The 14,163-nt window shown below is 41.0% G+C and overlaps 1 protein-coding gene and 1 long non-coding RNA gene across 11 annotated transcripts; both read left to right on the top strand.

Moving 5' to 3' along the window:
* Positions 1 to 2,462: 2,462 nt before the first annotated feature.
* LOC143344894 (uncharacterized) lies at positions 2,463 to 3,191 on the top strand. The gene is made up of 3 exons (XR_013080170.1): positions 2,463 to 2,615; positions 2,820 to 2,953; positions 3,074 to 3,191. It is a non-coding gene; the product is annotated as an uncharacterized LOC143344894 (long non-coding RNA).
* A 1,269-nt stretch (positions 3,192 to 4,460) lies between these two features.
* Positions 4,461 to 13,361, top strand: LOC143344891 (adenosine receptor A2b). 10 transcript variants are annotated; one of them, XM_076771468.1, is made up of 6 exons: positions 4,461 to 4,742; positions 5,662 to 5,973; positions 6,317 to 8,051; positions 11,438 to 11,649; positions 11,980 to 12,450; positions 12,785 to 13,361. In XM_076771468.1, exons 3-6 carry the CDS (start codon positions 7,559 to 7,561, stop codon positions 13,193 to 13,195), a joined length of 1,587 nt encoding a protein of 528 aa, XP_076627583.1. In that variant the 5' UTR covers positions 4,461 to 4,742; positions 5,662 to 5,973; positions 6,317 to 7,558; the 3' UTR covers positions 13,196 to 13,361. The 10 variants fall into 10 exon arrangements, with proteins under 10 accessions (XP_076627583.1, XP_076627580.1, XP_076627579.1 ...); XM_076771465.1 differs by having other exon boundaries at positions 5,278 to 5,973; XM_076771464.1 differs by having other exon boundaries at positions 5,070 to 5,973.
* The last annotated feature ends 802 nt before the right edge of the window (positions 13,362 to 14,163 follow it).

The raw sequence follows: 14,163 nt of genomic DNA, 5'->3' as shown, positions 1-14,163 counted from the left end.
CTTGCCTTAACTTTAGAAAATAAACTGTATGGGTATGCGTTATTACCAATTTGTGCAAGATGCTTAGTTCCATAAATCATTTGTCTAACGAGGTAACCACAAGTGACTAAGTATCAAATAGCTACGAAACTGAAGTACGAGACACAGCCTCAAGTGTGTTTACGTGAACACGTATTTAGTCGTTGCATAAATTTTGTCCATCGACATGGTACTGCACGCGTATCGTAATTGCACGAAAATGCATTTGACCTTCGCGATCCTCAATGTTTTCCTTGACATAAAAAAGATATTCTTCGATTGTTCGACGTTACTTGATCTCCGGTAAATATAATTAAGAAAATTACAATGACATTTATAAAGAATGTATAATTATACGACGTCTATTATTTTATATCAAAAGATAATTTTGAAGTTCGCGCGCATTATAACGTATTTACAACGGACCTCCAAAGGTTAAACGCTGAACGCCTTATGTTTACTATGGGGACAAAACTTTCGCGGTAACTTAATACGGTTATAGGATCGTTTTTTTTTCTGCGTCGCCTGTGGATTGTATTTCTTGGCAAGAGAATCTTGAGACGTATAACGAAGCAGGCGAATCCCGTGCGAAACAACAGCGTTTGATTATCACCACGAAACCGGAAACGCAGATATCGACTCGTGCTTAAAAATCAGATTAAAAAGAACGTGGTTGACATTGAAATGTTCTCTATAAAGGGTGTTTGGCCACCCCTGGGAAAAATTGTAATGGAAGATTCTAGAGGACAAAATAGGACGAAAATCAAGAATACGAATTTGTTGATGGAGGCTTCGTTAAAAAGTCATTAAAGTTTAAAGTTCCGCCCGTACTGAATTTTTTTCTCGAAAATGCGTAGGATTTCGGGGGTATGTCTAATGACCAAAAGTGATTGTAATCGACCCCTGCAACCAAAAATAATTTTTTTAGAACGATTTGAAATTTTTTATTTTCCGTCGAAAAATTTCAACCTTCTCAAATTTTTTTCTAGAAAGTGGGTAGGATTTCGGGGGTATGTCTATTCACCAAAAATGCTTGAAATTGACCCCCGGAACCGAAAATAATTTTTTCAGAATTAATTAAAAATTTTTTTTTTCGTCGAAAAATTTAGGCACCTACCCCCTGTCGATTTTTCTTAAAAATTCCTTTTTCATTTTTAGTAGTTTTGTTTGGCGTCCTACAGAAAAGTTGTCTAATACTTTTTTGTAGGTACCTATGAGCTCTACATCAGAAAAAAGTTTCCTTGAAATATATTCACAATTGTAGAAATTATAGCTGTTTGAAAATTGGACCATTTTTATGGGGTTTTTCTCATTTTGCGGGGTCAAGAACCAATTTTTCGAATATTTTTGCAATTTGAACATATTCTCCATCAAAATACGCGTAGTTTGCTTTTTTAAACATTCAAATCGTCCAATCCGTTCAGGAGTTATGACGTTTTAAAGATTCGCATGAAAATTCGGGCAAACATTTCTGGCCTCAAATTAGATTTTCGGTAAGGAATTTTTTTCTCGAAAATGCGTAGGATTTCGGGGGTATGTCTAATGACCAAAAGTGATTGTAATCGACCCCTGCAACCGAAAATAATTTTTTCAGAATAATTAGAAATTTTTTAAATTAATTTTTTAACAACTTTTTAACGAAGTCAAGAAATTTATATTCTTGATTTTCGTCTTATTTTGGCCTCTAGAATCTCCCACTGAAATTTTTCCCATGGTTGGCCAAACACCCTGTATATTTTTTACGTAGCCGTACACCCTTTTTTAAGTAGCTACATAAAATTCGTAACCGTCGATCGAATTGTACGATTCTATTAAAGGTTCTTCTTTTAGCTTTCTTAACGTTGCAGCCGTGAAATTCATGGAAGCCGTCGGCTCTCACTGCGTATCGGACTAATTCCGTAATTGCCAGCTATTAGAACAATGTAATAACAGGCAAAGGTCGAAGACACGCTTAAGGCCACACCAGCAATTAAAGTATAGTGTTAAGTTTATTGCATCGTGTAATTTTTCGCGGCGTTTATTCAATGCTTAATACGTACGACGGATACTCGAAACCGGCGATGTGAGAAGTTTTTATTTAATAACAAATAAAATATAAACGTAAACTCTGTTTTGTTTTCTGTTATTCGAAGTAGTAAGGAGTAACGTGGAAAAATGAGAAGATACTAAAAAGTAACGGTTTCCGTGAGAAATGAGCATCGAGAAAAATAGCGTCCCCGGGTAATCCGATTTTTCACTTGGAATATATCTAAGCTGAACGCCCACATTGAATATCACCACCTTCCGTGAAAGGGAGAACAAAAAATCCGCAGACCCATTTGTCTGGTTAACCTTGGCGGTAATCCGAACCTGTCTAATGTCGAACGGAATAACAAATACCTGCTTGTTTGCGAGACGATCCAACTTGATTGGTAGATCACTGTATAAATAGACAGTCTATTTCTATGATTCCCTTGATCGAGAGCTGTCACTGTCACAATGCTAGTCGCGTTTTAATTTACAAAGATAACAGGGAAGTACGACTACGTTAAAAGAAAGAAAACAATTCGTTTCTGTCCGATTATAACACGTGAAATAAAAGCTACTGTTATCTACCCGTATGTATATCCGTTTCACGTGAAATAAGAGTCACTACCTTCTACGCGTGTTCTTTGTATTGATTTTCGCAGCTACATCATAAGTTCTACTTTAAAATTTATATTTAAGTTACTATCCTATGACTACAAAAAGCAAGAATATAAGACTCATTTTAGTTGGAATAGTACAGTCACACACCGGATTTATGTATTAACTGGTTTCAGCGTAAGTTAAAAAAGATGTAAGTCACGATAAACATGATGCACGTATGCATATACAAGCAGTTGCGGATACAAGGAGGAGGGGCTAAAGGAGTTTGAGCTCCTCCCATTCGTTAACCAGAAAAGTCTATTATACGGTATGTCGTTTTTGTTAATATTATTCCTTTCATAATGCATGGACAAGTACAATTACTGACACAACGCTTGTTTTACAAAGATAATTAAACGTCGTTTTTCAAAGGTAATTATTATTACAGATAACGTAGGTGAAGTCCAGGAATTCCCTCCACTTGGCGTAGATAAAACATTTTCATAGAAAACGATTTTTTAACGTGTACTTTCCATTCAAATAAATACAGAGGTGCCTATATGAAAGAGACATTTATTACACTGACCGTTCGTAAAACTCAAAGTTGATCGAGCTAGTAAAAGGGAGAAGAAGTTGATAAAGTTTTGTCACGTTCTAGAGATCGACGAATAAACTTGGTGTTTCAGACGTGGAACGTCGGGAGAAGTTATACCTTCAAAAAAGAACTCTTAATTTCGTTATGATAGGAGGATTCTAACCTAATTTGGACTACTTACTACCGTAAAGAGCGAACTTCGTATGTACTAGGGCCGTGACTTTTTGTGAAATCATTCTGTATTGGAACAGAGTCTAAATACTTTTATATTCCAAAAATTAAAAGTATTCTTTCTTCTACAAAAATTTATAACCTGCTTAAATTGTGTTTTCTTTCGTTGACTTAATTTACTTTAGCTTAAACAATACTTTAACTGAGTGCAGTGCATGTTACGTACGTTGTCGTAATGGCGCCATCGGAATCTAAAGGGTTAAACTTTTCGAATAGTCCAAGCCATATTTCGTGGTCAACTATTTCATGCACGTGCACGTGCCACGTCTTGTACGCGGAGAATTTCTGTCAACTAGCCGTGGTATTGAATCCTTGCTCGCAGTACGTTTATCCAATTACGAATCTGGTAGAGTGTTATAGGAATCGTTGCAGCTCGGATAATGGCGCTGCTTGTCGGATGCATACGTTTAATCGCGCATTGTGTTTCCTCGCTGTTTCGAAAGAATGAGCCTAATAACCGACGAGTATATCATTATATCGTATCAGTCGTGTATATGATTATACATCGTTTCACTGTCCACCTATTAATTCCTTTACCCACGATATGAATTTGGGCACTTATGCGGTTTACTCTTCTCCGAAATAATGCGTAATATTAACAACGATTCGAATTTCTCGAAACTCGTTACATTTTCTTTTAATCGGGATAAAAATCAAGTTTCCGTGGTTAGGGTAGGTGTGAACTACGCAAGTACCTAAATTAACGTATCGTTGGCGATTGGGTAACATTCAAATGGCATGTTTGGAGATCCCTTGGTAGTATCGATTGAGATAAATAGTACGCTGCATAATTGCGTTTAAATAAAGCGTGAAATGAAATTAGTTTATTCACCGAAGCATTCTGTTCATCTTCTGTGGAAATCCACTGGAACAGGGTCGCGTCACCGCTGTACAGCACCGTCGATTTTCTTCCTGCGTCTACCACTACCGCCATAACCTATAACCGCCTTCGTTCCACCTCCACCGTCGCGGTGTCCCCGTGTGTCACGAGGAGGAACTCAGTTACGCGCCACGGGGTTGAGAAGTCGGACGCGTTTTGTCCACGAGTGACGAACGTTTCTTTAATAATTCACAAACTTTCGGACATTAAAGTGACAGACGATCAACGTCGATCCCCGATCGATCTGTAACTGTACGTCAACTGGCGCGCGGTCGCTGCTGATTGACGTTGATTGGTTCGGACTCGCGACACGCTGATTGGTTATCGAAAAAAGTCGAGTCAATTTCCTCGACAAGGAAATTAGCGAATATCGCGATATTTATCGATCCTTTATTTCGAATTTATTTGAACGTTAGTAAGAAAACGTAATTTTTGTAAATCGAAAATTAAAAAATCTGTAACGAGTAAAATTTGAGTAGAGCCATCGCGAATGTTGGAATTATGTTTCGAAGATGTGTTATACTAAGCCTCTATAAATAAAGATGGACGTAAAAGCTTAGAATAGAGTATCATGAGTGTCTGATGATGTTAAAACACTATTATTTACGATGACTTTAATGTTCTTTTGCTTCGTATTGCAAGCTCGTATCTAACGTTTTAATCTTCGGTCTTTTTCCCATTTAAAAGTTTGTTTAGAGACGAAATAGGCTGGTAGGAATAAAATTTCATTTAATGTAGGACAATGGAAACCGAACTTTCGGTCGTTGGGAATGGTTAACGGAGAAAAGTTTGCGATCGAAACTTCAACAGCTTGCGACATCGCGAGCTGCTTCGCTAATCTTCCTGTCAGCTGCTTCGTATTCTGTCGCGAGACGACCACAACTTTGAAATTGCGTTGCGACGTAACCGCGATCGAGACGATCGACGTTGATCCTCCCTTCGTTAGCGTTCGAGCACGGAACTTTACCGGTTCGCGACGCGTCCCTCGTGAAATTAAAACTTTAATCTGTTTCTTTCGCCGGAGTTGGTGCAACTTTTTCGTTATCGCGCGATTGTGTGACGAGCCGCGTAATAATATTGCGCGGACGAGTTCCAAACAGATACGAAAAAACTGAAGATTGCTTTCTACGATTTATTGCGAAAACTCATGAATTTCAATGCACAGCGAATGAAATCATGGCGAATCGAAAAGATCAAAGAACTCACCATAATAGCAATCTCATCTCCAGCGACAGTGTATCATCTTTAAGGGGATCCTCTGCTCTGAAACAACAAAACAAATAAAGACTATGTGAATCTTTTTTACACTTCGCAATATTAATCGTTTCAGAGTTCGACGGAAATTGGATCTGAAAAAGAAAAGGAGAGAAAGAATTTAACTCCGTACGGGAAAAGTAACGCAAAGTTTCGAAGAAGTTTCTACGTGCAGGCGACGAAACTCGTCGATTAAATTACTCTAACTATCGTATCCATTATTTCCGCGTGATTTCCGCCGCGAGTGAAAATAAGAAGATCCGTGGACTTTGAAAGAATGGGGATAATTGAATATTCGATAAGCAGGGCGATTTGAGTTCTTCGATCTCGACGCGGGGAAGAGGAACGCCTCTGGAACTTATGGTAGAGCAAAATGAATAAGAAGTTGGTTAGTACAAGCGTATTATTTATAATAAACGTTGCCACCTTAAGTTTATCTGCGTCTATCAGAGTTGGTCGCTTTTCTCAGAAACTAACGAACGTATCAACTTTGTTTTTATCGTTTAATTAAATGCTTTAGAGCTTTCCCTCTCTAGATCTTTTTAAATGGAAGATTGCTGTTATTTGATCCAAATTTGTTTCACAATGAAAATTTCACGTTCACCAAGTTACGGTTAGGGTTAGGGTGCGGTTAGAATCCCTGGTAATAAGATGCTTGGACCCAGCAACTTCTTATTTATTTTAGTCTTCCAAGTACGCAAGCGTTAACACCATTTTTCTGGTTATGACAGAGGACCGCGCCGTGACCCTAATACCTTTCAAACGTGGCCTGCGGCACGCGTGTCGGTTACGTGGAAGCACCCTCCGATGAACATGCGCTGGAAGGTCGAGGAAGCTCGTAATAAGGCTCGCAACTGCGCGGCCAAAACGTGGCCGGACTCGAAACGCCGACAGAATGAACGCCGCGACTCGTGCCTCATTTTCAGTCACAACAGTTCGCGATGGACGATCCGTTCCTCCGCCATAGAACGGTGTCCACGGGAGGTCCCTTAGTAGCTGAAGACTGTTTGGCCGGTGTCTGTCAGAGGGCTAACAAAATTTGTCTTCGGCGTTGTCTTTGAGAAAAAAAGTCGTGGGACGTAGATTAATGGTCCGAACGATAGTTGGCACGAGTTCCTTTCTTCCGGGCCACGATAGAGACTTTGGGAGATCGTTGACCGTGAGCTGAAGATTTATGTGGGCCGCAGGTGTTGCCAGACGTCGACCTTGTCTACGAGATACAATGTACAAACGCTATGAGAGTATAGAAACTTTGAGTTGCCTGGAGTTGCACGCAACATCTTGCTCCTGAAGATACTTGGAACGATTTGACGCGTACCTGAGGTGGTGTTTAACGTTGCCATCGCGGTGGATCAATGCGTAGCGTCGAACGGTATCGAGACGAGCCCTGTCGCGCTGAAACTGGAACAAATATCGGTGATGAACTCGCCGCCCGATCGTACATGCAAATAAGCGACTCATCCTTCTTCCGGTCCTGTTCCGTAACACCATCGCTGGCGTTAAACCGAAATCGATCGTCCTTCGAGCGTGACATGATCATTAGACGTCGCGCAGAGGTCGCCATCCCAGGTTTTAAGGATAGGACAGGGACAGACGCGGATGAGTCAAACGAGCGTTTCCTCCTATCGCGTTGACACGCGATTCGGTTCTTCGTCGTCTGGAGAGGAAGTCCGTCGAGGCTCTATTTAAAGACGCGGCGTCGAGCTCGCGTGACGATCCGACTGGACGTTTCGTATACAGGAATTAAAGAGATCCATTAAAAAAAACGACGAGGAAAGCGTTGGTCACGCGATCAACGGTGTTTTCCGATCAGCCGGCACCAAGATTAATGAACGTCGATTACCAAAGACAGATCGTGCGTGCCTGACGATGGTGATCGCCGTGTTACAAGCTTCTAACGCGTCTCTATCGAACGGTGCACAGAGACACTGACGCAAACCCGTTGATAGAGCGATCGGTTCCAAGGAATCTCGATGCTATCGAAATTAACGAGGCGGTTGGAAAGCGTTCAGGGTATCAGAGCGTCCATGGCGATGGAATTTCTGTCAAATGCCACCGAGCTGGCCGATAACTTAACCGTGACAGCGGTGAACGCGTCGACGCGATCGGAGCTTAATCTACCGTACACGGTATGCGAGATCCTGGTGGCGGTGTCCGCTGTGTTTGGCAACGGTTTGGTGATCACCGTCTTCAGCAAAGAGAGGAAGCTCCGTCGACGCACCAACTATTATATCATATCCTTGGCCACGGCCGATCTGCTGGTGGGCCTGTTCGCCATACCGTTCGCGATCCTGGCCAGCATCGGCCTCCCGACGAACTTGCACGCCTGCCTCTTCACCGTCTCCGTCCTGATCGTCCTCTGTACGATCAGCATCTTCTGCCTGGTGGCGGTGTCCGTGGATCGTTACTGGGCGATACTACATCCCATGGGATACTCGCGCACCGTACGCACTAAGACTGCCATAGGTAAGGAACGACTGCTGACGGCGGGGAGACTGAAAATCGAGTAACCGGACGTTAGATTTATCCTCTGCAACTAGTATCGAATTTAATCAAATTATAGATATACAGGGTGTTTGGCATCGTAGGGCAAAATTTTAATGGGAGATTCTGGAGGGCAAAATAAGACGAAATCAAGAATACCAATTTGTTGATTAAGGCTTCGTTAAAAAGTTATTAACGTTTAGACTTCTGCCTGTAGAACGGCAATCTACACGCGTCGTTCCACAGACGGAACTTTAAATATTAATAACTTTTTAACGAAGCTTCGATCGACAAATTGGTATTCTTGATTTTCGTCTTATTTTTGCCTCTAGAGTCTCCCATTAAAATTTTTCCCTGTGGTAATTATCATCTTGGCATATCTCATATAGTATCCTCCACGATAATCTCCAAGTCCTATTCGTCGAAACAAGTTGATTCTTTCATCGTGAATTGCGTACAAGTAATTGCGAACCAAGTTTGCATTCTAACGGAATCGAATAACTGTGCGACGACCACGCGAAATCGCAAGTAGTAAAAGTCAATGATTGAGCGGACCTCGACTGAAAGGTTCGAGGAATCGAACTTGGGAAATTGGTTAATCGTCGACTCGCGCGTTACAATGAATGTCCAATTAAAATTACTTCTTCCCAGAAAACGTTTTGCACGACGCCACGCGACCGTTTAATTAAGCAGCCGTAAAACAATATCGACGCGGAGCCGCTCGATTATAATTTACGGAATTGTTTGCACGCGGGATACCTGTTACATACGCGACTAAACTTCCGCCGATGTTTCCCCATCGAAATCGAGTGTTACGCGTCTCGTTGCATGCAAATAACGAGCGCAGAATATGGGAAAGACATAGAAATAACAACGTGCTCGCAAATATTGAAACGTGGAGGACAAATATTGAAATATACAGGACGACCGTGTCTGCAAAATTTTAGGGCACGCGTATAGATCTCTGCTACGTTTCGAACGTAATAAAATCGTACTCGAGATCGTCGAGGAACGTAAACTCTCGCCTAAGTGCGATCGCGTTCCATGTATGAATTAGAATACAGGACATCAAGCCGTGTCAGAACTGATTAGTCAACATTGTGCAGATATAATACACCTAAGTGCCATTGTTGCGGATGCTACTCGCTATTCAATGGCGACGTTATAGAGAACGTGCATACGTGATCATTTAATATTCTGAAAGAGTCCTAAACTTTTCTAGTCGTGGATCACTTTTCAATTCACAATTTTGTCCTATGCGTATTTAGTGACTAATATTTTATAGCGCACAGTCTTTCAAAACAGTTTGGAAAACAATCTGAGGAGGGATGTTCGCGTAGGTTTCCAACTTTTTAATTCCACCCAACACGATTATAATTTCCCATAAGACCGAGTCGAGGCAGAGGTGCAGAATGCACTTCGCGTAGCAACAGGTGTTTGCGCTCTCGGTGCAAAAGACGCGTAAAGTAAAATTAATTATGAATCAGAGGACGCTAATTCTCTCGGGGAACTAGATTTCTTACGTGTCCTTTTTCTGAAATACTCGGTTATACAATATTCTTATGCAATCGTTAATTAATTATCGAACTTCTGTCGGAGTGAGTATTTTCTCACGTTACAAAACTTTCTTCTCGTTAGAAACGACGCTGGGTATCGATCACGAGAAGTCTGTCCAGTTTGAAAGTAACATTAGTTATTTTTAAGAAAGTAAAAGTCAATTTTACAGTACGTTGCTCGCGAGTGCAGGCAACAGTATCGATTCAGCCTAATGAATTGGCAGTCGAGTAATTAACAAAAGAATTTAAAAAATTTCACCCTCCCGCGTTGCAAAGATCGAGATGATACCAACGCTCGCGCGAGGCTAGCCACATCGAACTATTCCCATCCGTTCGATTTCCCAAAGGACTTTCTTACGTTACTTCGTCCCGCGAAATTGATGGAAATCGTAGCTTTGTGCCATCCTGTTGCGTATCACAGAACTGGAGAACGTAAAATGAAAAAATCCCGTCCCGAGTCGATCCAAGGTTCACGAATGTTTCCGACGAAACATTGGAAAATCGATTTCAGTGTGGCAAGTATACCCCAAAAGGATGCTTGCCATCTGTTAAATTTTCCACGAAAGAAATTTAACGCAAACAGGAGGAAATTTTACGCAAACATTGTAAATTTCGACGATCAGGTATAAAAGATTTACAACGATGCCGCAAGCGCAGTGTTATTAAATGTTTGTTCTTTTTCGTGGAGAGAATGAGAAATGGCGCGTAATTTACATCATTGAGCGTGAATCCCCATTACGAATCGAAAGCAGCTGGCAAAAAATTGATGGCCAAACGAGACGTTCCTCGTTTCGCAGGCTAGCTAGCCATGATTAATTCAAGCATTTCGCCTGTTTATGGTACGACTGATTTTAATTACAACCCCGTTGAGTGATACCGTCTTTCCGGCGAGCGAAAAAGGCACGTTTATTATCCTGCTCGGCAATCGATAATGTTCACGTGTACCTCTATCATCGACACCTTTGACCGACTTTCCAGTCTTTCCTCCAAAACACGCACGTGCTAGTCGATAGTCTGAGAAGAAAGCTCCCCTAGGTACCAATGTCCCGCCAAACATTTCGTTCTTATCTCTAAAATGTTTTAAGCAATTTTTTTTACCCTCCCCGGTAGTTAAACATAAAATACGCGTAAGCTACGATGGATAAAACTATGACAAACGTTTTCAACCACTTAATTATACAAATTAATTCCTCGAATAAACTAAAAATAGCATATGTTTCTAGCAATATTTTTTCTCCTGGGAAAAAGAAACAGTTGATCGATACTGACTCTTAATACATTGCCAACTGATAGGGGAGATATATCTCTGCCTATAACATCCTGCATGGTTACAAACATACAACTACTTGCATTTAATCAAAATAGTTACGTTTGCGCTATTTCTATCTAGATCTACCGTATTTGGTGAGAGATCAATTTTATTGATCCCTACGCTAGGACATAGGCTTCAGGAACAGGACTTGAAATATGTTCTCTGGAGAAATAGGCTCCACCCACTACAACGGGATTCTACACCCTCGGAACGATGGGGATCTGTTAACAAAAGTTACAGCAGAATTGACCTTGACCTAAAAAAAGTCAAGGTCAGCTATTTCCAAAAGATCCCCATCCAAAGGTGTAGAATCCCATTACAACGATCATTGATTATAATTTCCTTACACCCTATACATAGAGACTGGTCTTATTATGCACATGAAAAAAACAAATATATTCAAATTATATTACACGACTGAAAATTTAACCGAAACATAACATTGACCTTGAAGCGTTCTTGAACAGTCGAGGAGCAATGGCGATTATAATTTATTCCAGGTATAATCTGCGTGTGCTGGATCGCCGGAACCCTCGTCGGTTTCCTGCCACTTTTGGGGTGGCACGCGGGCAAGAAGTCCAACGAGAAATGCATCTTCACCGAGGTGATGGATTACGATTATTTGGTGTTCCTGTACTTCGCCACAATCATCTTCCCCGCGCTATTAATTGCAGCCTTCTACGCCCATATATACCGAGTGGTCGTAAAACAGGTCAGATACTTTTACCGTAAATGTAACGGTAACGGGCGTATACGTGTGCGATCTGTAAACATGACAACGAATTAATGAAGATCGCCTCCTGTTTGCACCCCTCGAAATTTACCTTCTTTAATCGATCGAATAACTCCCGACGACGCATCGCGCTAATTAATATTTTGCATAAATACGTTGCTGCTTACCATTCCTCCGAATCGTTCCTAAACTTCTTCACGAGACGAAGTAAAATATGTTTCGACTCGTTGTTCCAATAAAATTGTATCGCACGTTAACGATGCTTTAAAGTGCTTTCCCGAAGAATTAATAATCGCAACATAATGGCAGTTACAGCAAATCGTAACGATGAATCCTGGACGTCGTTCTGGGAATCAAACAACGGGGACGATGCTGCGTTTGCTCGGGGCGGCCAGAAAACGCGAAGTGAAGGCCACGCAAAATCTTTCGCGCATCGTGATCTTCTTCATCATCTGCTGGTTTCCCCTTTACACCATCAATTGCGTGATGGCGTTCTGCCCTCGATGCAAAGTGAACGACGTCCTCATGAACTTCTGCATCATCCTGTCGCATCTGAACTCGGTTGGCAATCCGCTGCTCTACGCTTATCATCTGAAGGACTTTCGCGCTGCCCTGAAGAACTTCATGTGGAGGCTCCTGTTTCCACACAGTGACGTAAAATCGAGTGCGGTCAGTGTGATACACGACCGAGGCTCGCTGGTCGGGTCTCAGAGACAATTTCAGAGACAATTGGCTGGTCTTGCTTCGGCACAGGACCAACGATCGAGTTTATTGCGTCAGGTAATACTCGACACAGATATGGGTAAAATTGTATCGATAAATAATTGTTGCCAATTGAAAAATAAAAAACAGCGGCACGGATTCGTTATAAAACTCGTAACACAAGAATATTGTTGGTATTTTGAGGTTAAATACATAGCCATTAACTTCGAGTAATCCTTCCCTGACGATCCAATTCTTATCGGTACTCTTATTGACTTTGGCCGTTCATATGCCATAGTCCTGATAAACGAGATCGGGATTTTATCGCGAAGTTCCCACTACTTATTGGGAATATGATTTGTTTTATCAACGGGATACTTCAATGAAATAATAATGTACATTTTACAAGCAGGTAACGGACGTCAGAATGAAAAGATGTTCCTTCGCGCCCCGTAACGTTTCGATTCGTGAAAAAGAAATGGATAACATTCACGAATCGAGCTCATCGCAAAGCGACAAGCAGGACGTCGATGGTCTTCCCAATGAGAATGCGAGCAAACACAGCAACGAAAATCGTGACTACGAAAGCGATAACTGCTCGAACAACAGAATCGATTCGTGTCTGTCGAGAGCACCCTCTCGCGTGTCCTTGATGGAACTACAGACTTATAAGTCTTTGGCGCCACTTCTTCCCGCCGAAATTGATCACGTCGAAGAGACGCCACCGGCGTCGATATTCGTGATCGAGGTGGACGTAAATCATGTCGATTCTGTTCGCGAAAAAGTGAACGAGGAATCGGTAGAAAGCAAGGACAAGGGTTGACGACTCTTTTAGATTTTAACGAACCTAAATTCGATCACACTTCGATCAGATTTAACAGAGTAGTCAATCGATGTTGCTTTCATAGCCGATAATAAATTATGCATGAACGAAACAGACGCTAATAAATTTTCAAAAAGCGGATGTGTTTTTGATGTTAGTATCGTAATTCGATGTATATTTCGAATCCTACTGTTAATACTCACACACTGCGAGCGAATGAATTACGGTATGTAATTTTATTACACCTTGTTGCGTCTTGTTTTAGAAATACCGATTAGTAGAATTCTTAATCACACGACGATGAATAAATTTAGTTTCAGTAATTATTGTATTAACAAATTGGACGACTTGGTCCTATCATTGAGACTGCAAATACCTGACTGAACATACATACGTAGTTTGAGATTACGTTTTACCTTTTGTTGCTAATGTTCAGAGTTACATATCACATGTACAACGTTAAATAAAAATGCTACAACATTAATCCTATTAGAGTTATCAGAAAGGTTAATGTTCTTTTTTACCAACAATGAATAATATGATTTCGGAGGTACATCGCACGTAGACTACAAATGTGTATTACGATGTAATTTCTATTATTAAATACTGATTCTTAAGGGGGTAAAAACCAGAGGGAGTTGCTTTCTATTGCCATATACCATACTGAATGTGTAATGTGTAATGTGCTCTTACTCTTCATCGCCCTCTCTGCCTCTTCCTCTTTAAAAAAAAATTATTTTCGGTTAGGGGGGTCAATTATAATCATTTTTGATGAATACACGTATCCCCGAAATCCTACCCTCCTTCGAGAAAAAAATTCGGGCAAGTAGTGAAATTTCTCGGGGAAAAAAAAAATTTTTCAAATCGTTCTAAAAAAATTATTTCCGATTGCAAGGGTCGAGTATAATCATTTTTGATGAATAGATATACCCCGGAAATCCTACCCAGTTTGGAGAAAAAAATTCGAG

This window comes from Colletes latitarsis, chromosome 8 (assembly GCF_051014445.1).
Source record: "Colletes latitarsis isolate SP2378_abdomen chromosome 8, iyColLati1, whole genome shotgun sequence".
Taxonomy (NCBI): domain Eukaryota; kingdom Metazoa; phylum Arthropoda; class Insecta; order Hymenoptera; family Colletidae; genus Colletes; species Colletes latitarsis.
Note: the sequence above shows the minus strand (reverse complement) of the source record. Positions and strands in the feature narration are given on the sequence as shown.

Excerpts from the sequence above, each read along its gene's own strand:
- LOC143344891 (XM_076771468.1), top strand. The coding sequence starts at position 7,559 with ATGCTATCGAAATTAACGAGGCGGTTGGAAAGCGTTCAGGGTATCAGA. Across the intron at positions 8,052-11,437 it reads ACGCACTAAGACTGCCATAG|GTATAATCTGCGTGTGCTGG; the intron begins GTAAGGAACGAC and ends AATTTATTCCAG. Across the intron at positions 11,650-11,979 it reads ACCGAGTGGTCGTAAAACAG|TTACAGCAAATCGTAACGAT; the intron begins GTCAGATACTTT and ends ACATAATGGCAG.